The 27127-nt window shown below is 39.9% G+C and overlaps 1 protein-coding gene across 1 annotated transcript in view; it reads right to left on the bottom strand.

Moving 5' to 3' along the window:
* Positions 1 to 27127, bottom strand: part of nol4lb (nucleolar protein 4-like b) — a 156128-nt gene that overhangs the window by 112980 nt on the left and 16021 nt on the right. The window contains exons 2-3 of the mRNA XM_073823357.1: positions 12004 to 12159; positions 5094 to 5205 (exon numbers count right to left, since the gene is read on the bottom strand). Coding sequence (XP_073679458.1) covers positions 5094 to 5205; positions 12004 to 12159 — 268 coding nt within the window. The remainder of the gene's footprint in view (positions 1 to 5093; positions 5206 to 12003; positions 12160 to 27127) is intronic.

The following is a 27127-nucleotide window of genomic DNA, read 5'->3' as shown; positions in this document are numbered from 1 at the left end:
CCAGGGCCTGCTCACGCCAAGCCTGCCGCTCCAGGGCCTGCTCACGCCAAGCCTGCCGCTCCAGGGCCTGCTCACGCCAAGCCTGCCGCTCCAGGGCCTGCTCACGCCAAGCCTGCCGCTCCAGGGCCTGCTCACGCCAAGCCTGCCGCTCCAGGGCCTGCTCACGCCAAGCCTGCCGCTCCAGGGCCTGCTCACGCCAAGCCTGCCGCTCCAGGGCCTGCTCACGCCAAGCCTGCCGCTCCAGGGCCTGCTCACGCCAAGCCTGCCGCTCCAGGGCCTGCTCACGCCAAGCCTGCCGCTCCAGGGCCTGCTCACGCCAAGCCTGCCGTTCCAGGGCCTGCTCACGCCAAGCCTGCCGTTCCAGGGCCTGCTCACGCCAAGCCTGCCGTTCCAGGGCCTGCTCACGCCATGCCTGCCGTTCCAGGGCCTGCTCACGCCAAGCCTGCCGTTCCAGGGCCTGCTCACGCCATGCCTGCCGTTCCAGGGCCTGCTCACGCAATGCCTGCCGTTCCAGGGCCTGCTCACGCCATGCCTGCCATCCCACAGCCTGTTTGCAAGATGGCCGCCCTTCCAGAGCCACTTCACAAGATGGCCGTCATTCCAGAGTCTGTTCACAAGATGGCCGCCACGCCAGAGCCTGTCGCCAAGATGGCCGCCACGCCACAGCCTGCACCCAAGATGGCCGCCACGCCACAGCCTGCACCCAAGATGGCCGCCACGCCACAGCCTGCACCCAAGATGGCCACCATGCCAGTCCCACGCCAAGCCACGATCCTGATGTCAGAACCAGCCCACATCAAGTCTGCTGCTCCAGAATCAGATCACGCCAAGTCTGTCAAGCCACGGCCACTTTATGTCACAGCATCAGCCAAGCCAGCGTCTGCTTACCCCCCAGCCACCAAGTCAGCTTTCGCTAACATCACATCTAATCATCACAGTCTGATATCCAGCGTGAGAGATACGCCGCTGATGTCTGCACGTGCAACTGGTCTCCCTAAACTCACATCAGCCAAGCCAGCACCAGCTTATGCCACTTCAGTCAAGCTACAGCCTGTTCACATCATGTCTCCTGCTCCAGAGTCTGCATCTATCATGGCTGCCCTTCCAGATGAGGTTCCTCAGTCAAGTCACGTCTCTCCTGACCTGCCAACGACAAGTCACGCCACAGCTGCTGTTCCTGTCAAGTCAAGTCACGTTACAGCTGCTGTTCCTGTCATGTTAAGTCCCGTCACAGCTACTGTTCCTCCAAAGTCAAGTCAAGATACAGCTGTTGTTCTCCACGAGTCAAGCCAAGATACAGCTGTTGTTCTCCACGAGTCAAGCCAAGATACAGCTGTTGTTCTCCACGAGTCAAGCCAAGATACAGCTGTTGTTCTCCACGAGTCAAGTCAAGATACAGCTGTTGTTCTTCACGAGTCAAGCCAAGATACAGCTGTTGTTCTCCACGAGTCAAGCCAAGATACAGCTGTTGTTCCCCATGTGTCAAGCCAAGTCACAGCTGTGCCCCACGAGTCAAGCCAAGATACAGCTGTCCTCCATGAGTCAAGCCAAGTTACAGCAGATCTCCATGAGCCAAGTCAAGTTGCTGCTGTTGTCCATGAGCCAAGCCAAGCCACAGTTGATTTTCATGAACCAAGCCAAGTTACAGCAGATCTCCATGAGCCAAGTCAAGTTGCTGCTGTTGTCCATGAGCCAAGCCAAGCCACAGTTGATTTTCATGAACCAAGCCAAGTTACAGCAGATCTTCTTGAACCAAGCCTAATTACTGCTGTTATTCCAGAGCCAAGTCACGTCTCGCCCGAGCGTCCAGAGCCAAGTCACGTCTCGCCCGAGCGTCCAGAGCCAAGTCACGTCTTGCCCGAGCGTCCAGAGCCAAGTCACGTCTCTCCCGAGCGTCCAGAGCCAAGTCACGTCTCTCCCGAGCGTCCAGAGCCAAGTCACGTCTCGCCCGAGCGTCCAGAGTCAAGTCACGTCTCGCCCGACCTGCCAGAGCCACGCCATGTCTCGTCTGATCTGTCAGAGCCACACCATGTCTCGTCTGACCAGCCAGAGCCACACCATGTCTCGTCCGACCTGCCAGAGCCTCGCCATGTCTCGTCTGATCTGCCAGAGCCTCGCCATGTCACGTCTGATCTGCCAGAGCCTCGCCATGTCTTGATTCAAGGACCCTCCTCTAATGTCAGTGCGGGCTACAGGCATCCCAAGCCACGCAGAACTGACGCTTCCAAGTCTCACACCTTCCAGCCCAGTGGGCATCCCATTAACCACCGCACTGCCTGTGATGGCCATTGCTATTTTAAGTGTGTGGGCTGCACACTGCACCACAGAGGCCTCATCTGTCCATGAGTCTGTCCACAAGTCTGCTCCAGAGGCCTCGTCTGCCCACGAGTCTATCCACGTGTCCGCTGCGCCAATGCCTCTTATGGAGGCGGCGTCCATAGCGGAATTCCCTGCTCTGCCTGCTCCGCCAAGGCTTCACGCTCTGCCTGCTCCGCCAAGGCTTCACGCTCTGCCTGCTACGCCAGGGCTTCACGCTCTGCCTGCTCCGCCAAGGCCTCCTGCTCTGCCTGCTCCGCCAAGGCTTCACGCTCTGCCTGCTCCGCCAGGACTTCACGCTCTGCCTGCACCGCCAAGGCCTCCTGCTCTGCCTGCTCCGCCAAGCCTTCACGCTCTGCCTGCTCCGCCAAGGCTTCACGCTCTGCCTGCTCCGCCAGGACTTCACGCTCTGCCTGCTCCGCCAGGGTTTCACGCTCTGCCTGCACCGCCAAGGCTTCACGCTCTGCCTGCTCCGCCAAGGCTTCACGCTCTGCCGGCTCCGCCAAGGTCTCACGCTCTGCCGGCTCCGCCAAGGTCTCACGCTCTACCGGCTCCGCCAAGGCTTCCCGCTCTGCCGGCTCCGCCATGGCTTCCTGCTCTGCCTGCACCGCTATGGCTTCCTGCTCTGCCTGCAACGCCAAAGCTTCCTGCTCTACCTGCTCCTCCATGGCTTCCTGTTCTGCCTGCGCCGCCTAGGCCTCCTGCTGTGCCAGCTCCGTCAAAACTTCTCTGTCTGCCATTGCTCCTTGATCCAGGCCCACCTCTGCTCCACGATCTAGGCCTGCCATTGCTCCATTGCCTAGGACCTCCAAGTTTCCACTGTCTGCCACTGTTTCACGGTCCAGGCCCACCTCCGCTCCATGATCCAGGTCTGCCATTGCTACATGCCCCAGATCCTCCATTACCTCACTATCTGTCACTGTTCCACGGCCCAGGTCCTCCATTACCTCACTGTCTGTCACTGCTCCACGGCCCAGGTCCTCCAGTGCTTCACTGTCTGTCCCTGCTCTACGCGCCTAGCCCTGTCTCTGATACTGTTCCCCTTCATGGACCTGGCCCACCGTCCCACCCCCTGCTCTACCACCCTCCTGGACTTATGGACTGTCGTTTTGGAGCGCCAGGAGTCGCTCCTAGAGGGGGGGATCTGTAACGCCAGGCCAGCAGAGGGAGCCCTTACTCTCTGACTGTTGCTGCTCCCTCTGCTGCCTCGTTGGTATCTTCCTGTTTGTCCTCCATAAAAGCCAGCTTCACACACACTCACATGGCGAAGTATTGTTTTGCTATTGCGGACTCTACCAAGCGTTTATCTTGTTTCATTGCCTTGTCTTGTTATTTTCACGGTCATAGTTTTGTTTTCATTGCCATAGTTTTGTTTCTTAGCCATAGTTTTGCCTAGCTTCATTGTTTTGTTTGTTTTGCTACTTTGGACTGCTCACCTGGATTCTGACCCACGCCTGTATTACTGGATTACGCTTTTGTCTTGCCCTGGATATTACTGTTTGCTGGTGTTCGACCCTGCTTGTCTTGACTACGATCTGCAATAAAGCTTGCGTTTGGATCTTACACGCTTCCCAGAGTCATCGCCTTACAGACACACAGCATCCACACTCAAACTGATAAAACTCAATAATACATCTAAAATGATACTGAAATTGAAATATTCTCCTTTAAAACATTATTTTAATCAAAGAACTAGCAGGAGGACGTTGAGGTAAATGAAAAACAATAATTAGCTTATATTTAGCCATTACGCTGTGCATCTGTCAGCTGAAGAGAGAGTTAGGAAAAAAAGCTATGTTGACATGATTTTACCACATCCTCAACATGTGCTACTAATATCACTTCTTCTGCATCTATATATAAATTGCGCATTAAGCCGCACGGCAGCAACAGCAGATATGTGGATAAAAGAGCCGATATCAACCACAGCCTGACTGTCAATTAAAGACAGAGCGAGTGTACAGTAATTAATTACTCTGAATAATTCAGCACTGAACTTTCATTCGGACGGCTGGAGGGGGGGAGGTCTGCGCACCCCCATGGGCAAGAAGCCAATTAGCTGCTCTCTTTATGAGCAACACCCAACCTAAGCCCAACGTTGACACAACGCTTTGACAGTTCAGGCCTGGGAGGTGTTTATCTGTTTATCTCAGCGAGCGGGATGTTTGAGGGCAGTGCTTCTGCACTGCTGGGGTCGGACTAACAGGGATTGCCGTTTCACCAAAACAACAAAAAAACGTCCTAGTAAAATTTTCCCAATCAATTCCCCTCCCCAATGGATTCCACCCACAATTCCTCTCTCTCTCTCTGTAGAAATAATCTGGTTTCAGAAGCATTTTCTTTGTTAAAAGGCCTGTAATTGGGCTAATTGCAGTGTGTAGGGAGGCTAGCAGGACACTCGTGACTGCAGCCTAATCAGAGGGTGTCGGGACGAGTGTGTGTGTGTGCGTGTGTGTGTGTGTGTGTGTGTGGGAGGAGGTGTGGCCCGAGGGGGTTTCATTAGCTTCAGGCTGGCGCAACGGGGGGAGCTCGTTACAGGGTGGGCAGGGGACAAAAGGGACGAGAGGGGGTTTTCTTAACAATGAGACAATGAGTTATCCAATGAAGCATTATGGGTTTGAATACGTACTGTATAAATATATGAGAATGAGAATGAGAATGAGAATAGTTTTTAGTTTGTTGACTCTGGAAGCAGAGTCAATGAGATGTTCGCAAACTGCTTTTGGAGTTAATACCTAAAGCCTTAAAAGTAATCCTGGTGTGTGGTTTTGTCATACCTTTGAACTCTGCACCGCTGGGGCTGATGTGCATCCTCTTCTGACATTCTCCACAGCTCATCAGGAAACGGGTCACCGCCTCTCTGGGCAGGAATGCATACGTCTCCGCGATCTGAAATACAAACACACATCGTATTAAACAACACTTTGGGATCTATTAGACTCATTGATGCTTTAAACCCAAACTCTGAGTGTTAGAGCTTTTGTGCTTAAAGGAGTAGTTCACTTCCAGAACAAACATTTACAGATAATGTACTCACCCCCTTGTCATCCAAGATGTTCATATCTTTCTTTCTTTAGTCGTAAAGAAATTTAGTTTTTTGTGGAAAACATTTTAGGATGTCTCTCCATATAATGGACTTCTATGGTGTCCCCGAGTTTGAACTTCCAAAATGCTGTTTAAATGCAGCTTCAAAGGGCTCTAAATGATCTCAGGAGTCTTATCTAACAAAACGATTGGTTATTTAAAAAGAAACAAAAAAACAATTTATATACTTTTTAACTTCAAACACTTGTCTTGTCTAGCTCTGTGTGAACGCTGTGTATTCCGGTTCATGACAGTTAGGGTATGTCATCTCATTTTCTTACATTGCTGCAGAAGTACTGACCCAGTGTTTACAAAGTGAACATGCAAAGAAGGTCAAAAAATCTTTACAAAAAAAGGTAAAACAGCGATGTAGGACGATTTTGAAGTTGGAGGAGAAAATGAGATGACATACCCTCACTGTCATGAACCAGAATACATAGAGTTGACGCAGAGCTAGACTAGACGAGCATTTGAGGTTAAAAAGTTTAGAAATTGTCTTTTTTTTTAAATAACTCATCGTTTAGCTAGATAAGACCCTTCTTCCTCGGCTGGGATTGTTTAGAGCCCTTTGAAGCTGCTTTTTAACTCCATTTTGGAGGTTCAAACTTGGGGGCACCATAGAAGTCCATTATATGGAGAGAAATCCTGAAAAGTTTTCCTCAAAAAACAATTTCTTAACGACTGATGAAAGAAAGACATGAACATCTTGGATAACAAGTGGGTGAGTACATTATCTGTAAATTTTTGTTCAAGTAGTAAACTACTCTTTTAATATATGGTCAGATGTTTTCAGATAAGAAATGATATCAAGAATTAAAAAGACAGAAAGAGGATAAATCCATTGGACTATTTATCTATCTTTTCTTTGAACATGGGGTGTGCACAAGTAATCTTGTGCAGCTGCTAATACTTGATATGTTAAAGGTAGAATTCATCCACAAGCTATCCTAGGTGTATATGACTTTCTTCTTTCAGACAAATACAGTCAGAGTTATATGAAAAATGTCCTGGCTCTTCCAAACTTTATAATGGCAGTGAATGGGTGTTGATATTTTAAAGTTCAATAAAGTGCATCCATCCATCATAAAAAGGTCTTCTGAAGCGAACTGATGCATTTGTGTAAGAAAAATGTCCATATTTAAAACTTTATAAACCGTAATCTCTAGCTTCCACTAACTGTCGTAAGTATAAGGTGTATAAGCTTTGGTGAGAATGTACTAGTCTCGTGAGAACCAAGTTTTGTTTACTGCAAAGGAAAACCAGTCTCCTTTAGGCTTATATTGAAATCCTCCGACATTTTGTACTTCTAATTTATGACCGGTGTTTTGTTTTGCTCTCTCCACTGTGCTTCCGCGTTTGTCACTTCTCCCTGGAGCTTATGCTATGTCTACGTACTACGTCATTTACTGGAATGCCACTCTCTCATGAACGCACGTATGACAGTTAGCGGAAGCTTTATAAAGTTTTAAATAAGGATATTTTTCTTACACAAATGCATCAATTCACTTCAGAAGGCTTTTACTAACCCCCGGAGCTGTGTGGAGTACTTTTTATGATGGATGGATGCACTTTATTGGACTTCAAAATCCCAACACCCATTCACTGCCATTATAAAGCTTGGAAGAACCAGAGCCCAAACATTTTTTATTATAACTCCAGTTGCATTCTTCTGAAAAAAGAAAGTCATATACACCTAGGATGGCTTGAGGGTGAGTAAATCATGGGGTAATTTTCATTTTGGGGTGAACTATCCCTTCAAAAATCTTAAATTTTTAAAGTTTATGGTTAAATATTAATTGATTTATTGATTCATTTACTCCTAATTAATCATTTTTATATTCATTATTTATTCTTTCCATTTTGGGGTATTTGAATTGGACAAGTACTTATTTAGCTGCTATTACCGAAAACATTAAAAACGTAATTCTTTTCTTTTTAATTTATGAAAAATGTTTATTCATTTATGTATTTATTCATTTCAATTAGTTCTGCTGGGGACACACACAAGTAATCATTTAGCTGTTATTACGTAAAATGTTAAAATGTAAAATAATATTACAAATTATTATGCATTTATTTATTTTATTTTATTTTTGAGACTTTATAGGGTCATTCCATGTCAACTCAACCAGAGGTCCCTGGCTCAAATTTTTGAGTTTGCTAATATTTATTCTGAAGATAGACAGACATGTATAGTGACGGAAGCCAAAATATTACATGTCACTGATGAACATTTACTGATTAATCCACTATTTTGTATAGGGAGGTCAAAATGAAAATGTTCACCTTAGATTCAGAGTCAAGTTACAGGGGGGTAAAAATGACTTCCCCTTAAAAAGTAAAAAAAAAAAAAAAATTGAATGCAACAAGGATTGCTAACGTCAATAGATTTTACTAATAGAACTACCAATCTCAGTGTAAAAATAAGATAATGATGCTGCTATCTTTCTGAAGTCATTTTTATTCGCCTGAAACTTGTATCTGAATCTAAGGTGAAAATTGCCATTTTGACCTCCCTCTACAAAACAGTGGATTACTCAGTGAATATTTATCCATGACATATAATATTTGGGCTTTCATCACTATACATGTCTATCTTTTCCCCTTTTTGAAATTTGGTTGATTTGACACGGAATTTACCCTATTTACTTTTACAAAGGAAGTGCTCAAATAATCACCATTAGTCATTTTTTCTTACTTATGCATAGTCTTCATTCATTCATTCATTCATTCATTTATTCATTCCAACAGGATTGGCTGTAAAGTTTAGATAATTTGTGAAACAATGACTGGTGATGTAATTTTGGTGAATAAAACACGTAAGTGTCATACTGGTTATTTTAACTTTATAATTAATTACTGATTTATGTGAATTTACAACCCAGGCTCATTGGAAATACGTGTGTCTACAAATTTCTGCAACATTGTAATTACGCAACTTACTGCATGTTGTGCAATAGTTTCAATGTGAAATGTCCACTTTGTGGTGCTAAAACACATGTTCAATACATGACCGTGGCACGTTTTTTTTATCACGTTGAAACAGGCCTGTATTGCTGCGTTTTTATTACGCTGCTTGAGATACCTATTGCAGCTAATCAGAATTCAAGTATCCCGGGGAGTGTCGCTAAAGGTTAATGCTCTATTGTGTTGGAAATATCCCCTAAACCAAACTCAACCCTAAACCTACCCAATAGTGTTAACAATTGCAATAGTGATATAAAAACGCATTTGTTGTTGCAGCCTTGCTATATTAACTTGCTTATGTGGATTTGAGCTGTTTTGTTGAACCATAGTTTCTCTGGGTTCATACCGGAGCTCTTCATCACTCAAATGTGCAACACTGTATCGCATGAGGTACCGAGCAAACCTACTGAATCTCATGCACATGAAGCTGTATGTAACTAATATTATATACTGCAGTCGTAATTGTGTGAAAATGTATTAATCAAAACTTGTGTGTAAATCATACTTTGTGTGAATAGGAACACAAGTTGTCAGAGTTTTACTGTCTCTATTGTTAATTTCAACTGAAAACTGCAGTGATTTGTACATATAGGTACATTTTTTTCAGGTTTGGAGAAATGTATATAGAGGCTCGTATTTCCAAAGAGCCTATGTTGATTTATTTCCATTCTTAGCAGAGAGCTGTAGTGAGGCAGTAACAGCAAACAGAAGAGATGATTAGTTTGCACTTTGCAGACAGGTTGTGAACTCTTAGATGTTTTATTAGAATACTGTCATCAAGTCCAGGATTAATAATCCCTGTGGGACTATCATACTGATATCTTTACATTCAAAGAGCTGACCTTCTCTCTTAAACACAAACACACAAACACACACCTCCCTCTCACTTTCTACTGTATGTCTATATGAAGGATAGAATAATTTATTGTGTGAGAGAACTCATAATTGTCCTTGTCAAAACATTTGTCACACACATACACATTGAGATTCAAATCAAGTTGGAGAACAGTGCATCATTTGAAAGTGAAACACCATTAACTATTTTTAATCACAGTAGATTTCTTTCATTATCAGCTCTCTTTAAAAATGTAAAGTTTTCCCTTATACATTTTGTATTTTTTATTTTTTGCATTTAAGCTCTTTTTTTCTCATGGGTTTAGTTTCTCCCTCCTCCACCTTTCTGCCATGAAACCGGACAAAGAAATAGAGAAAGTACACCCCCACATTGAAAGTCCCTCGTGTCTCTCTAATCTCCCATGAGGCTCTAACAAACAAGCATGGGCGGCCATGGAACCACAGCTGGAGGGTATAGCATGTACGCGTGTGCATTACGAAGGCAGAAGCTGAACTAAACACACAAACCCCACCGCAGCAGTGATACAAGAGCCAGAAAACCTGAGCTTTCGCCTTTCCAGCACCCTGATTCTGCCAGGAGATCCTAAGAGGAGTAGGCACACAAATCCTGATGCCCAGGGAAAAGCTCTGCTCTGCCCTGCCCTCATAGACCCACAGCTGTCAAGCATGAGAAGAACAAGAAACAGTGTAGAGGACACAATATGTGTGTGTATAACTGACGCTATTAATTTAACAAAACCAAAAACAAAATCATTTACGCATTTATTGGCAATACCTTGTGTATAAAAGATACCAACTGTAAATGCACGTGAGAGCAAACATGTACTTTTGTAGCTGTCCAAAAGAGGGCAGCAGCACTGGACCTGTGGACCTCAGCATAGCCACCAGACCAGGTGAGAGCAGCCCATGTCACTCTCACTTCCTATGTTTCCATGACAGCACATGTGTGATACAGAGTTCTAAAGATGTTCACCGCAGACCTAAATATATCTTATAAATATGAACTGATCCTCATCTCTGCCTACAACAATGCAGAGAACACAAGAAACGTAGAAGGAAAGACAGAAAGAAAGTGTAAACATTAAAGAAAATGGATAAATAAGGCCAAAAATTTGAGAAAGAAACAGAAATAAAATGCAAAAAAAAACATAAGAAAAACAAAAATGAAAAAGTAGTAATACAGTAAAGCTTAAGAAAGAAAGAAAGAAACAAAAATTCAGAAATGCATAAAGAAAGAAAAGCAGAATGCAGAAGGAAAGAAAGAAAGGAAGAAAGAAAGAAAGAAAGAAAGAAAGAAAGAAAGAAAGAAAGAAAGAAAGAAAGAAAGAAAGAAAGAAAGAAAGAAAGAAAGAAAGAAAAAGGAAAGCAGAAATGCAGTAGGACAGAAATGCATAAAGAAAGAAAGAAAGAAAGAAAGAAAGAAAGAAAGAAAGAAAGAAAGAAAGAAAAAAATGCAGAAAGAAAGAAACAAACATATTCAAAAAATGCACGAAGATAGAAAGAAAAAAATTAGAAAGAAAGAAAAAAAGAAAAGCAGAAATGCAGAAGGTAAAGAAAAGCATAAGGAAAGAAATAAAGAAAGAAAGAAAGAAAGAAAGAAAGAAAGAAAGAAAATATGCAGAAATGCATAAAGAAAAATGCAAAAAAGAAAGAAAGAAAAAAAGAACAAAAAAGAAAAGCAGAAAGATAGAAATGCATAAAAAAGAAAAAAGAAAAAAAGAAAGACAGAAAGAAAAAAGAAAAAAAGAAAAAAGAAAAAAGAAAGAAAGACAGAAAGAAATAAAGAAATACAGAAAGAAAAAAGAAAGAAAGAAAAAAGAAAAAATGCAAAAAGAAAGAAACAAACATATTCAGAAATGCACAAAGACAGAAAGAAAAAAAATGTAGAAAGAAAGAAAAAATGCATAAAGAAAAAATGCAAAAGAAAAGAAAGAAAAGCAGAAATGCAGAAGGTAAAAGCATAAAGAAAAAATGCAAAGAAATAAATAAAGAAAAAATGCAAAAAAGGAAAAAAGAAGAAAGCAAGAAAGAAAGAAAGAAAGAAAGAAAGAAAGAAAGAAAGAGAACGAAAAAAGCAGAAAGAAAGAAAGAAAAAAGAAAAGAAAGAATGAAAGAAGGAATGAAAGAAAGAAAGAAAGAAAGAAAGAAAGAAAGAAAGAAAGAAAGAAAGAAAGAAAGAAAGAAAGAAAGAAAGAAAGAAAGAAAGAAAGCAGAAAGAAAGAAAAAAGAAAGAATAAAAAAATGCAGAAATGCATAAAGAAAAATTCAAAGAAAGAAAGAAAAAGAAAATGCAGAAATGCATTAAGAAAGAAATGTATCAAGAAAGAAAGAAAGAAAGAAAGAAAGAAAGAAAATACACATAAATGCAAAAAGAAAGAAAAAAAGGAAAGAAAATAAATGCAGAAAGATAAAAAGGTACACACAAAAAAAACACACAGAATGAGATTGCAGAAATAAAAGAAAAAAGAAAGAACCAAAGAGTGCTACATAGCCTCCAGCTTTCATTTATTAGGTAATATTGTGTATTCTGTCTGATTCACCCAAAATTCATAGAGGCCAGCGAATCTCTGCTACAAATCACACCAGGACAACACACAGCAGGAGCCGCTCGCTTCTGTTCATAAGAATCACAGAGCAAATAAATCAAGCTGACAGAGGAAGGGACACTTTAGGTGACAGGCAGATAAAGGCGGTCAAAAAGGGCCACACGGGGTATTAAATCGAAACTATATGAGTCCATAAACATGAGACTATCAGAAAGAAGCTCCTTGCTTTACTCACCGCTTTATACGTTTTCTTCTGTCCGGCGTGTTTGGGTGCTTTGGCCGGGTCGGAGCTGATCTCCACGTGCATGGCATAGATGATGTCATAGAAGTCCTCCACCACAGCGACCCGCTTAAGAGAGGAGCTCTCCAGCCCAGAGCCTCCATCCACACACTGAAAAACAGATCAACTTTATCAATGTCCTTAATAACTTTCTGGGTCTTGAACGTGGTAGTTGCATGGCTGTCTATGCAGGGTCAGAAAGCTTTTGGATTTCATCAAAAACGCCTTAATTCAGTTTCCAAAGATGAACGAAGGTCTTACGGATTTGGAAAAATAACACTGACATTTTTTTTTTTTTATGTAGTTAAAAAAATATATATTTTTTTGAATATTTAAACAAGTGTTTTTATAAAGTTTTGGATGATCTCTTGTAACGTATGCCGGACTTCTCTGGACTAATCCGCTTAAACTTAAAGATCCAATCAACATTTAATGTACAGAACCAGGTAGGGATGTAACGGTATTATCAATATCGTGGTATCGTGATAGCTAAACTGTCTCGATATCATCATGGTCACATGACAATATGAAACGATAGATCTTCTGGGCAAAATGTGTAGTTTTTAAAATATATTTAAACTTCTTATTCTAATATTAAAGGTCTTTAAAGATGTGTTTTGGGCAATTATGCATTGGCACAGTATCGGTCATACAAACTAAAACCGAAAGCACAATATAACTTAATCCCTTCATCAAGTCTGTTTTTGCTGCACATTTCAAAGCAAAGCATACACTTCATTCAGGCGATCAGCTCGTGATCTGGTGTTTTCTGCACCTCGGAACGTCTCAGTTCACAGTGAATGCAGTGAACTCGTTTATTGCATGTGCTGTGAGTTTAGCGCACATTTGGGAACACAACAGCCACCAGTTATGCTTTATTTTCAGCATGAATTGCTGACAGTTAGCGGTTTAAATCGGTAACATTACTGCAGTCCACTCTTTTAAGTGTAGAAATTACGAAAAAAGTTTTGTAATTTCACTACTGTAGTGTAAAGCAAAAATAATATATGAAATATTTATTTTCATTTATTTTACAGTGCAATATATGGCCATTACTGTCATAGGAATAATAATAATAATAGAAAAATTTTGTTATCATCATCATTATTATCATTATTATATTCTGAAATGTTTGGCTTCTGAAAAACCAGTGTAATTGTAATTTAGACTGTGACAGTGTAGCACACATAAAAAGAGGGATGATTCCCCTTTAAAGGGGTCATCGGATGGCCAAGTTGATATGGTTCTTTAGGGTCTTAAAGGAGAAGTTCACTTCCAGAACCAAGAATTTACAGATAATGTTCTCACCCCCTTGTCATCCAAGATGTTCATGTCTTTCTTTCTTCAGTCGTAAGGAAATTATGTTTTTTGAGGAAAAATTTCAGGATTTCTCTCCATATAATGGACTTCTATGGTGCCCCCGAATTTGAACTTCCAAAATGCAGCTTCAAAGGGCTCTAAACGATCACAGCCGAGGAAAGAAGGGTCTTATCTAGCGAAACAATTGGTTGTTTTCTAAAAAAAAAATTACAATTGATATACTTTTTAACCTCAAATGCTCATCTTGTCTAGCTCTGTGTGTACTCTGTGTAGAGATTAAAAAGTATATAAATTGTAAATATTTTTAGAAAATAACCAATCATTTCGCTAGATAAGACCATTCTTCCTCGGCTGGGATCGCTTAGAGCCTTTTGAAGCTGCATTTAAACTGCATTTTGGAAGTTCGATCTCGGGGGCACCATAGAAGTCAATTATATGGAGAGAAATCCTGAAATATTTTCCTCAAAAAACAATTTATTTATGACTAAAGAAAGAAAGACATGAACATCTTGGATGACAAGGGAGTGAGTACATTATCTGTACATTTTTGTTCTGAAAGTGAACTACTCCTTTAATAAGAAGTCTGTAACATACTTTGGTTAAAATTTCTTAATAGTAATGTAAAAAACACTTTTTTACCTTGTCAAAATCAGCCCTTTTTAGAGCAAGCTATTCTCTGCCGTGGGATGGCGAGCCGCAATGTTTGCTTTAGCCGCATTTAGCCGCATTTAGCCGCGTTTAGCGGTGAAACTTGCCAACAAGCACATTATTAAGAAAGGCCATTTGCAAAGATGCATAAAAAATCCTTATACTCACTTCTTGGATTTTCATCATTGTAGGGTGGTTGTGTACACAAACTGCCAACACAATTTAATGTTCAAACAACATGTAAAAGTGAGTTTTGCATCCAATGACCCCTTTAAAGTTCAGGTACAAGTCAATTCACTGACTTTTTTCTTAGTTAAGAACATGGGTTGGAGATTTTAATTTTGAACTCTAAAAGTGCATTAGATAGGTTAATTGAACTTTAAAGTGTACAAAATTTTCATTTTTTTCTAAGTCTAGTTTTTGTATTGCAATAAATATCCTATTGTGGACCTCATATCGAGATATTATCGTATCGTGAGATTTTCCCTAGAACCAAGTAATAAACCAAGCTAATCTGGCTGTGCATCACAATATGGGAGAAAAAAATCTGTCTCTACTTCATCATGAAAATAAGAACATTTTTATTATTATTTTTATTTTCAATGACAGCCTGGCAAAGGAATACTTCCGTCTTGAACAGAAACTGAAAAAAAAAAAATAGAAATAAATAACAAAAATAAACACAATAAATTAAATAAGGGTAAATACAAATAACTCATAAGGCAACAACAAAATGGGTTTATAATAAGGCTAGCTAAAACAACTCTGCAGTACAAAGAAACTACAAGTCTCCGATTCTCGGAGGAACTTTTAAGAGGTGAAAGAGGAATTCTGGGGTGAATCTCATGTCTCCCATAAGAGGAGCAGCGCTGGAGAGACTAAATGTTTTCCTTCAAGGGTACAGAGTCTGATAATGGGAGATGGCGGACATAATACTCTCAAAATAACCACAACACAAACATCTAGAAACATATTTTCTGTATTATTGCATTTTTTCATTGATTTTTGATTTGAAACATTACTTAAAATAAAGTACTATGGCAGGACCATGGTTTAATGGTATCATCTGATACTGATACTATTATGATACTGTTTGATTATCCTATTAATATGCTTTGGTACTTAAAAGGTACCTCAAAGAATTCTAAGGTATTATCGTTTTTTTTTTTTTTTTTTTTTTTTTTTTTTGAGAAATAAATTATAGAAATTAATAATAATTAATTATAATTTCATTTAGCAAGGATGCTTTAAATTGATCAGAGGTTACAGTGCCTTGCAAAAGTATTCATACCCCTTCATTTTTTCACATTTTGTTTTGTTGCAGCATTATGTTAAACTGCTTTAAATTAGTTTTTCCCCACATCAATTTACACTCCATACACCGTAATAATGACAAAGCAAAAACCAGATCTGCAAATTTTACAAATTTATTAAAAATAAAACACTGAAATAAGTACACTGCGTAAGTATTCATACCCTTAACTCAGTACATAGTTGAAGCACCTTTACAGCCTTTTTGGGTATGATGTGACAAGCTTTGTACATCTGCATTTGGCAATTATCTGCCATTCTTTGCCTCACCTTTTCACCTCTCAAGCTCTGTCAGCTTGGATGGGGGCTGGCAGACATTTTCTAGAGTCCTAGTTGTTCCAGTCGTCTTCCATAATGGATAATGGATGCTACATGCTTCTGTGAACCTTCAGTGCAGCAGATTTTTTTCTGAACTCTTTTTTTTCCCCTAAATCATTGCCTTAACGCAAGTCTGTCACTGAGCTCTACAGGCAGTTATCTTGACCTCAGGACTTGGTTTTGGCTCTGATAAGCATTTTCAGCTGTTAGACCTTTTCTGAGAGGTGTGTGCCTTTCTAAATCATACTCATTCAAATGAATTTGCCACAATTTAACTCCACTTGAAGTGTAGTAACATCTAGAAGCAATATGAATGCTCCTGAGCTAAATTTCGAGTGTCCCAGAAAAGGGTATGAATACTTATGCAATGGGATCTTTTCAGTTTTTTATTTCTAATAAATTTGCAAAGTTGTTACAAACCTGTTTTGTGCTTTGTCATTATAGTGTATGAGATGTAGGTGGATATGGAAAAATAGTAAATTAAAGCAGTTTAACAATGCTGCAACAAAACAAAATGTGAAAAAGATGAAGGGGTATAAATACTTTTGCAAGGCACTGTATAACAAAGACATTTATAATGTTACAAATTATTTTATTTCAGATAAATGCTGTTCTTCTGAACTTTCTAATCATCAAAGAATCCTGAAAAAATTCTACTCGGCTGTTTTCAACATAATATAAAAAAAATTGAGCAGCAAATCAGAATATTAGAATGATTTCTGAAGGATCATGTGACTGGAGTAATGATGCTCAAACTTCAGCATTTGAATCACAGGAATAAATAACATTTTAAAATATATTCAAATAGAAAACAGTTATTTTAAATAGTAAAAATGTCTCAAAAATTGGCTGTACTTCAAAATCAAATAAATGCAGGCTTGGTGAGCTGCAGAGACTTGCAAAAACCTTCATCTTTGGAACACAAAGATGAACATTTTTGATGAAATCTGAGAGCTTTTTGACCCTGCATAGACACCAACACAACTACCACATGTAAGGCCCAAAAAGGTAGTATAGTCCATGTGATAACCGTAATGTTATGAAGCTACGAGAATATTTTTTGTGCGCAAAGAGAACAAAAACCACAACACTGTCTATGCTATATATGTAGTGTCTTAGATTTCATCAAAAATGTCTTAAATTGTCTTCCAAAGATTATTAAAGGTCTTTATTAAAGGTGAATTTTCATTTTTGGGTGAACTATCCCTTTGAAATGAATGAGAAACATATTTCACACATTCTATTTGTTCCGTCCTGCATCAGGTTAAAAGCAGTAAATGTTACTTTGGGGATCCAGCTCCCATTGGAGGGCCAGCCTCGTTACCACGGTAACCGCTGTTGGCCTCTTGGGTAGGTGTGTGGGGCAGCAGGGTCATGTGACACCCACAGAACCTCCAAGTCAAAGTTGGACCAGTTAACTCAAATCACCATCCACATTTTCTATTCCTTTCATCGGCCGCGTCACATGCAGTGATGCTCTTCGCCTCCACCACATCCCCCACTCAGACCCCTTCACCACCCGGTACAGGGCCACAGGGTTACCATGGCAGCAAGGGTGTATATCACCAAAGCGGCGTCTCACTGACTCCCATCATTTTTGCATTAATGATAACTTGCAAATCATCTTGTTACGGTATAAGAATAGTTCTACGCTAAACACGAAACTAAGAGTGCGTTCTGACACGAACACGAGCCGCTGCAGTAATGTGACATGCGCTCACACATGTTTACTGCTGGATTCCACTCCACTACATTAACTTCAGGAGATAGGACACGTGTGCCAGGCTCTGCCAAAGTGTGTGTGTGTTAGAGATTCATGCTGCTGTAGCATGATGCCGCCCGGCCTTCAACCCCCCAACCCCCCTTTTCCCAGCGTTGTGGGGCACATCAGCGGCCTGGGACGATAGTGCGTGTGACAGCAGCAGCCCAACCACACGCGCCGATGTGGGACACGGGAGGGAGGGGGTCAGTGCAGCACCTTCAGGCGCAGCAGACAGGACACTCGCGCACATACTCGCACATGCCCGTACTTATACACAGGGCGCACCTCAAGGCATTGAGGACAGGACAGAGAAGGATCCCCCTTCCCCCAATGCCTGCACGGGGTCAAAGTCACCGAACCCTGAGAGGGTAAAAGCAGGCTGTCCTGCACACACGCTCACAGCCCAATATTAGCATTTTCTCTGTGCCACTGCAACATGGCATCACATTCACGGATATAAATCAAATGCAGTTGTATTGGAACAAAAATTAAGGCATAAGGGCTGTGTTTAAAACCTAGTGAATCATGAGTACTGCAAATTTAGGTTTGTGTAATGTCTACTGAGATGCCTTAATCTGGTGGTTTTTCTAAGGCAGCATGAATGGATCCTTTACAATTCTGTGCAGCGTTTGGTTGGAAGAACAAAAATGGTATCTGTATGGAGTGATATGGTAGTAAATTCGTTTTTTTTTCTTCACCAATAAATACACTGTTGTTATCAAAGATTTGCTTCTGACAGAGTCCAAAAACAAGAAAATGCATTTTGTTTCTGACATTAAAAGGGAGTGTGTGCAGTCAAACTCAGTATTTCAAACAGTATTTTAGGTGTAAATTCTTTTGTTTTTTTGTAGATGCAAGCCAAATTTGCCAGATGTTAACTTGGAATGGGATTTGTGACAATTTCTTATTTCACCAAAACTACATGAATGAGGCACCCTGGAAATCCAGAGGTCTCGCGAGAGCACAATTTGAATTTTCTCTGCAAGACACTCTGGCATCGAGCAATGATGCACGTTACTGCTTTACGTAAGCAGTTCTGGGAACCAATCAAATCGGTGTATCTGATGTAGGCGGGCCAGAGGCGAGCTAAGCTGATGACGATAGCGCTGCGACGTCCGGAATCATTTAGTAAACATTGAAAGATGGCTACAGATGAACACCAGTTGTTTTAAACGGCTTTGGCCGCTACAATGTACGAGTTAGACTTGGCTTTTCATATAAAAGAGGAACAGAAAACCGCGCTCGAATCGTTCCAATTCTAAGAAAAAGTCATAATTGTGAGTTTATATCTCGCAATTCTGAAAAAAAGTCATAATCGTAAGTTTATATCCTGGAATTCGGACTTTAGAACTCACAATTGCAAGTTTATATCACGCAATTCTGAAAAAAAGTCATAATCATGAGTTTATATCTTGCAATTCTGACTTTATAACTCACAATTCAAGTTTATATCACACATTTCTAAGATAAAAGTCAGAATCATGAGTTTATATCTTGCAATTCTGACTTTAGAACTCGCAATTGCAAGTTTATATCATGTAATTCTGAGAAAAAGTCGTAATCATGAATTTATATCTCACAATTCTGACTCACAATTCAAGTTTATATCACACATTTCTAAGTTAAAAGTCAGAATCATGAGTTTAAATCCTGCAATTCTGACTTTAGAACTCGCAATTACAAGTTTATATCATGCAATTCTGAGAAAAAAAGGCGGAATTGCAAGATAAGAAGTCTCAATTACCTTCTTTTGTTTTTTCAGTGATGGCTTCCATAGACAATGACCTGTTTTGCTTAAATTTCGCTAATGTGAGCACACTGTCGAAATGATAGTAGCTACAGATAATTTCTTCCATGTTGTGAGGTACATCCAAGTGAAACAGAATATTAAAAAAGGTAGGGTAGGAACTTGATTCAATCCTTTGCTTGTTGATTAGATGGAGGCGGATCTGAATGGGAGTTCATGGACGATTGTAAAGACGGGGCAGAGGTTTAGCGGACTAAATGATTGGAGAACTCTGTCATACGTCACCAGAGAGAAGTTTATTGTTTCACTGGAAGATTGAGTTATGATATTCTAATTAATAATTACAAGGCCAAAAAATAAATAAAAAAATATGCATGAATGAATTATTCATGCTGAGATCAATGTCATGCATTAAATAAATAGAAATAAATAGATAAATTAATAAATCGATTAAAAATAAATTAATAAACAAATAAAAAGATATGCATAAATAAATAATTCATGCTGGGATCAATGTCATGCATTTAAAAATATAGATAGGGTGAATTTAGGGTGCATTTTCAGTTCATGCAAACTTTAAAATATGTATATTTATAAAAAATATTACCCCATAATGCATTAAAAAGGCCCACTTTCATATTGTTAGGCAGGTTTAACATTTGAATGATTTGAGTGCTGTTTTGGTGCACTTTTTTTTAGCTAGAACATTACTCAGTTTTCATTAACAGATCGGGCAGGAGGGCACCATTTCCAACACAGTGAAAAACTGCCCGAAATGAGCAGATGAACAAAAATGAGCTAGGGGAATTATTCCTTCACTCCACCTCCACCTCTATAAGCGGATGCTTGTGCTGTTTTTAAATCCTCATACTTTTCTACCTCCCCCATTCCCTTAATTTCTAACATACCCCCCTCCACGAACACCAGCACCTCTAACCCAGAACCTCACTGTCTTTCTCCCTCTCTCCTTTGCTCTTCCAGGCCCTTGTTCCTTCCAGCAGCACCGGATAATTACAGCTTTCCCTCTTTCGCTTTTAATCTCTCCCTCAACACTCTCTCCTTTCTGCTACTCTGTTTCTCTCTTGCTTCCACTCCCAGGTCCCGGACCAAACAGCCCTGTTGCTAGGAGACAAGCTGGGTCGGAGCAGGAGCGGCAACAACGGCGGCGACGGCAGCTCCCCCACGTCTCCGCCTCTCTGGAAACAAGGGATGGAGGGATGCTGGAAGAGTTCAGTGGAGGGGAGAAGCCCTTCAGACATGTGTGCTCAGCCAAAAGGAAGAGACAGACACCGACCCCCCACCGACATACAGACGTCCAAACAAACAATAATGACAAAACTGCAGAAATTCGCAAAGAACCCACACACCTGCGCAACATGCCGAGCTCGGCATGGCGAATCCAGGGCGGAAAACTTGCTGATGGTGACACAAACATTTACGGTACTGAAAGACAGCAGACGGGGGGCCTGGCTCGATCTGTCTGTCCTAATTTTCAACAACGGGTTTGTACCCTCTCCAGGACGAGTGCTTTATGTATTGGCGCATATCCAGAGGACAGAACTGCTTCTCAAGTAAATCTATAGGTTTTAAGGACGTTTCAATGTTTTTACTACAAAACAGAACAAAAAAAAATGGAAATGAGAGGGAATGTGCGACACAGGGGGCGTGAAGTGGGTTTTATCTGTCGCTGAGAGATGGACAGATCGAGTGGGAGTGAAATGAATTTGACTGGGTTAGTGCTAATTGTGACAGGCGGTCACAGTTTATGGGCTAATCTTGGCAAACGTCTGCGTAGATAAACAAACTGATGGCTAAATGATGGAGTCTGTGTGTGTTCACAAGACTAACAAGAGAGCAAGAGGGAAATATCGCACACATTTACTTGTTCCAAAACCTTGAGCGTCCCAAAGAGGCAGTGCTTTTTAAGGCATCGTTGGCAAGCTCCTGACATGAAAACTGTTCCAAAAAGTAGCCAACTTGAAAAAAAAAAAGAAAATTCTGTCATTAATTACTCACCCTCATGTCGTTCCAAACCTGTAAGACCTTTGTTCATCTTCGAAACACAAATATTAGAAATTAAAGGAGTAGCTAACTTTCAGAACTAAATTTTTTACAGATAATGTACTCACTCCCTTGTCATGTAAGATGTATATATCTTTCTTTCTTCAGTCGTGAAGATTTTGTTTTTTGTTTTTTTTGAGGAAAACTTTTCAGGATTTCTCTCCATATATATAATGCCCTTAAGTTTGAACTTCCAAAATGCAGTTTAAATGCAGCTTCAAAGAGCTCTAAATGATCCCAGCCAAGGAAGAAGAGTTTTATCTAGCAAAACGACTGGTTATTTTCTAAAAAAAAAATACAGTTGATATACTTTTTAACCGCAAATACTCTTCTTGGTCTAGCTCTGCGTGAACTGTGTGTATTCCTGTTTATGACAGTTAGAGTATGTCAAAAAACTCCCATCTCATTTTCTCCTCCTACTTAAAAATCGTCCTAAATAGCTGCAGAAGTACCGACTCAGTGTTTACAAAGCGAACATGCAAAGACGATCAAACGCCCTTCTCAAAAAAAGGTAAAACAGTGATGTAGGATGATTTCATTGGAGGAGTTGGAGGAGAAAATGAGATGGGAGTTTTTCAACATACCCTAACTGTCATCAACAGGAATACACAGAGTTCATGCAGAGCTTGAACATTAAAAATGATATAAATTGTAATCTTTTTTTAGAAAATAATCGATTGTTTCGCTAGATAAAACCCTTTGAAAGCCATTTGAAGCCGCATTTGAGATGCATTTTGGAAGTTCAAACTAGCGGTACCATACATATCCATTTTATGAAGAGAAATCCTGAAATGCTTTCCTCAGAAAACATAATTTCTTTACAACTGAAGAAAGAAAGACATGAACATCACTCAGGGGGTGAGTTCTTTGTTTGTAAATGTTTGCTCTGAAAGTGAACTACTCTTTAATAAGATTTTTTTTATTAAATTCGAGAGCTTTCTGATCCAACACAGTGATTCAACCTTGATTTTATGAAAAGAAAACAAAAATATCGACTTTCAACAATTCAACAAGTCCTTCTGTTCCTTGTCAGTCTTCAACGTGCGTTCACCAAAATACCATGATGCATTGACACATGACGTATTTTATCGTATTTTCTGGGCATTGAACATGTCAGTTGCATTACTGTCTACAGAGGGTCAGAAAGCTTTCGGATTTCATCAAAAATATCTTAATTTGTGTTTAAAAGATAAACAAAAGTCTTACAGGTTTGGAACGACATGAGGATGAGTAATTAATGACTGAATTTTAATTTCTGGGTGAGCTATCCTTTTAATTATGTAGCCTAAGATACTTTCTTTTAGGGAAATTTTAAGGCAGCATCCTTTAGTGAGAAAGTAATCCGAGAATGCATTGTAGCAAATTTAATTTTGTAAATTTACTATATTTTGTTGAAAAGAATCAATAAAAATAAAACGTAAGTCTTAAAAGTGTACTATTTTACACAATGTTTGTGTTCTGCTTTGATATACTTATTAGAGCATCACAGCAGTAGCCTAGCAGACTAACGTCAAACCTACCATTGAAAAGTGTAAGGTCAGTAAGATTTTTCTTTCAAAGAAATAAAACTTTTACATTTACATTTACATTTATTCATTTAGCAGACGCTTTTATCCAAAGCGACTTACAATTGGGGAATACAACAAGTGATTCATCCTAAGGAGAGTGCAAAGTGCAACAAACTTGAATCTGCTTTGGGAAATAGTTTGCCTCACATGTTCCTCATGAGAAGTTACAAACTGGTGGATTTCTATTGAGATAACAGCATTTTGCCTGCAGTATTTCACCATACAAAGGCACATGTGACGTCACCCTTAGAATGATTTCTGAAGGATCATGTGACACTAGAGACTGGAGTGATGATACTGAAAATACAGCTGTCATCACAGGAATAAATTACATTTTAAAATATATTTAAATAGAAAACAGTTACTTTAAATTGTAATAATATTTCACAATTTTAGTTTTTACTCTATTATTTGATACCAACCCCAAAGTTTTGAACAGTAGTGTATGAGTTCTGTCAGTTTTATTTAAAAAAAAAAAATAGAAATAATTAAATTAAATATAAGTCAACAGATTTTAGGATTAGTATTTGTTAATAGATAAAAAAAAAATGTTTTTTATATTTCTGTGTTTTTGCTATTTGTGTTGATATTTGTGTCACTCAAATATCATTCAGGATGCTGCCTTGTTCACATTAGCAAGACAAGTCCATTGTCAATAGTGCAATATTATACAGAGATGGAGCGCTGTCTGTTGCCATGTTTTGACATGATATTGGCCAACTAGTGCAACAAAATGAGGACAAAGGACCTTTTGACCTCTGATGAGCATTTAAGTGTTGGTGCTTTGAAGCTTCCCGATGCAGAATGAATTGGCAACATCACATTTCGTAAAGGAGCAAGCAAAGAAGAATGCTCTTTGCTTTTTCAAGTTTGAAGTCCAATATAAATTAAAGCGAACACAGAAGTTGCTTTCAAACTCTACCTGACCTCATGATGAAAACGTACCTGTGGGAACATTTTCACAAGACACGAAATACGTACCATTAAGTATATATCACTGCGGTTTCCAACAGAAATGAACACTAGAAGCAGTAAAACAGCAAGCACTAGTAATCGTTTTCATACACAGTTATGATTACAGCTCCATATGTTTCGCTTTCCAGACGTAACAAGCTTGGTCAGTAGCTCAGCCTGCATGGAATTGGACTTAGGATGCGGAATCATTGGGTACGAATCCTGTGAAAAACATGACTCACGATAAAAGAGCTGAAAGATGAGAGATCAAAAAACAAGTTAAAATGGCATGTTTACGATTGCGTTTTTACGTCACTTTGCTTTTGTTCATAGTGTCTAGTAGGTTTAGGTGTAGTGCAGATGGTATGTTATTTTAAAGCGCCACTCAATGAACATTTCAAGTTAGAACTGCGGTGACACAAACAAAACCAACGTCACATAAAACGTACAATATGTACGTTCATCTGTTTCGGGGGAAAAAAAAATTAACACTCTTTTAGCGCCACTTGACAATTCACATTGAATATGTGACAAAACGCATGTACATGGCAGTACGTATTTATGGTCTTGCGTAAAAGTTCCCACAGGTACATTTTCGTCATTAGATCAAGTTAGACTTTTCACCTATACACCCTCAACTTTCTTTTCTCTCCTTATGCCCTATTTTTCCAGGTAAAGTGTGTGATTAGTTTGTTCAATGCACTGACATTGTATCTTTTAGCCGTATTAATTCTCAGAGCACGAGCTGCATGTGTGTGTGTTGGAAATAAGACTGGACACACATTTGGGGTTACACTGCTCCATTAGGATTTATAGGGGCCTCAAAGATGCACACCTGAGTGAATGCATATGCAGAGCGAATGATAATGCACTGCAAATGACAGTGTAGCGATAAGGCGCACTGTAACTCAGAGCCCGGAGCCAATTAAAACATTGTTAATTTATCCTGCTCTAGAGCACCGAGACTCTTCACCATGGCAACCGCAAGAATGCAGGGAGACCAGAATACGCAGCCACTCACCTCACAGGCTGTCCTGCAGTCACTACAGTGTGCAGACGCAGTGAGATGCTGACGGTGGAAATGAAGATGAGTGACTGCTTGGATTCTGTTAGCTCTTGCGTTCTCAGCAGTGATGCAGCTGTGAATAAGAAACCAGGCCAGATAAGCAGCCAGCATTTAAGCTGTGGTAGAGTACTAGCATTGGCTAAATGACTGTTGATTAAAGGGATAGTTCACCCAAAAATGAAAACTGTCACTAGTTGCTCAGCCTTATGTCATTACAAACCCATAAGACCATCAAATTCAAGGCACAAATAGGTAATAAGCATAGAAAAGTAGCTTTATAACATTAACGTTGAACCACTGATGTCGCAAGGACTATTTAACAATGTCCTTGCTACCTTTCTGGGCCTTGAACGTGTCAGTTGCGTTGATTTCTTCAAAAATATCTTTGTGTGTCCTGAATAGGAACAAAGGTCTTACGGGTTTGGAACGACATGAGGGTGAGTAATTAATGACAGAATTTTCATTTTTAGGTGAACTATCTTTTTAAATAGTAATTATGTCATCTTTAATTATGTCACCAATCAGAACCATAAAAATAACTCTTCCTGCCTGCTCTTAGTGAGACAGAGATGTGACTTTATATCTTCCTATATAATAAATAAAGCTATTTTATGGGACAAAATGTCACACTCTGAGATATAAAATTGCTAATTTATTTCCTACAGTGTGATGCTGTGATCTCACAGTGTGGTGTTATTTTTTTATTTTAAACTTTATCTCACAATTACCTTTTTTTCTGAGGTGGAAATTGGTTATTTAATGTCTAAACCAAAAGTACACCCTTCAGCTTAGTCAACTTCAATTTTATTGTCCTCCGCTTTGTACATATCTGCAACATCAGCATTGAAAAACTCACAATGCTTGTCCACTGAAGATTGGTCACTAGGAGCGTACACATTGTTCTCTGTTCTCTACATTATCACTGCATCAGTTATTTCTGAACTCGGTACCTCCAGTAGTTTCAGTCGCATAATATTAATCTCCTTCTAGTTAACAGGAAAATTAGACTTATTTCATTTCTCTGTTCACGGGTGATAAATGAAACTAATCATTTTGGCCTGTCATTAGCTCCCTGCAGCTGTGTGTGTGTTTCTGTTAGACTTTCAGGGTGGTGGAACGACACTTCCTCTTTTCTCTAATTCATAAATAATCATTCTCTCGGTCTCGTATCTGTCCTCACGGCTGCACAAGTGAATCTACGGCCACAGATACGGCTGGCCTCCTGGGGAGGCCAAATTATAGGCCGTCCTCCGAATGAAAGGTGTGGTTTTGTCTGAAGGCGCCTTAGAGATGAACCTTGTGAATAGCCCATGAATATTCAGGACCAGTCACTCTATTTGCAGGTATCAAAAGTAGTTTCGCACCGACTTTATTAAAATCAATTAGTTCCACTATGATAGAGTGTGACGCAGTGCTCTCTTCTAATCTCTCATTTCACACACATCCTCAGTGCCAATGTCGTGAGATCAGTTTATTAGAGGTGCATGCTAAAGCTAATGCTGGTCATAGCTGGTTTGCAGACTTGTTTTTGTTTTTGACTTGTTTTGACTACTTCTTTAGCTGGTCAGGTTGGTCATAGCTTTGAGACTCCTAACTTAAACAGCTAAGACCAGCCAACCAGCTTATGGGTTTAGCTGTTTTTTTGGGGAACGCCCTCATAACCAACCAAAGCAACTTAGAAACAGCCTGGCAACACACAATACACACTTTATTAACTGCATAGCAATGCTATTCCAAGCTATAGCATCTTATCGACTGATAGGACACTGTGTATAAACAACTACATAAAAACACACTGCTATAAAACACCCTAGCAACTACATAGCCACCCACCAACAACACCCTAGCATTAAGTGAATAGTTTTAAGGCATGTAAATGTACTCAGTAAACGTAGTAATAAGGTGTGTGCAAATTAAAGGAGAAACAAATATTAACATTGTGTTACTCACTCTAGATTACTCATGGGATGTTTTTTTTTTTGCATCACGTGAATAAAAACATTGCACATGCTCTCCTCAATTTTTTGATACAACTGGACAATAAACTCTTTGCTGATTGGCTTGCATGACAATGCACCATGAAAATTCACGGCTTAAGCTGAAATTTTTCAACATGCGCAGAAGACGCGATTGCCGCATTTGCAGCGAAAGCGTGATATGCATCTCAATTGCGGTTTCCGCATGGTAAAAAGCGAATATTTGCATTGTGTTACTTGTTCTAGATTACACGTAGGATGTTTTTTGTGTCATACCCGTAAATAAAAACCAGAAAAACAATGAAAAACATTTTCTGATACAACTGGATGTGTCAATAAGCTCTTTGC

This window comes from Garra rufa, chromosome 18 (assembly GCF_049309525.1).
Source record: "Garra rufa chromosome 18, GarRuf1.0, whole genome shotgun sequence".
Taxonomy (NCBI): domain Eukaryota; kingdom Metazoa; phylum Chordata; class Actinopteri; order Cypriniformes; family Cyprinidae; genus Garra; species Garra rufa.
The sequence above is the reverse complement of the archived record's forward strand: the minus strand, read 5'-3'. Positions and strand labels throughout refer to the sequence as shown.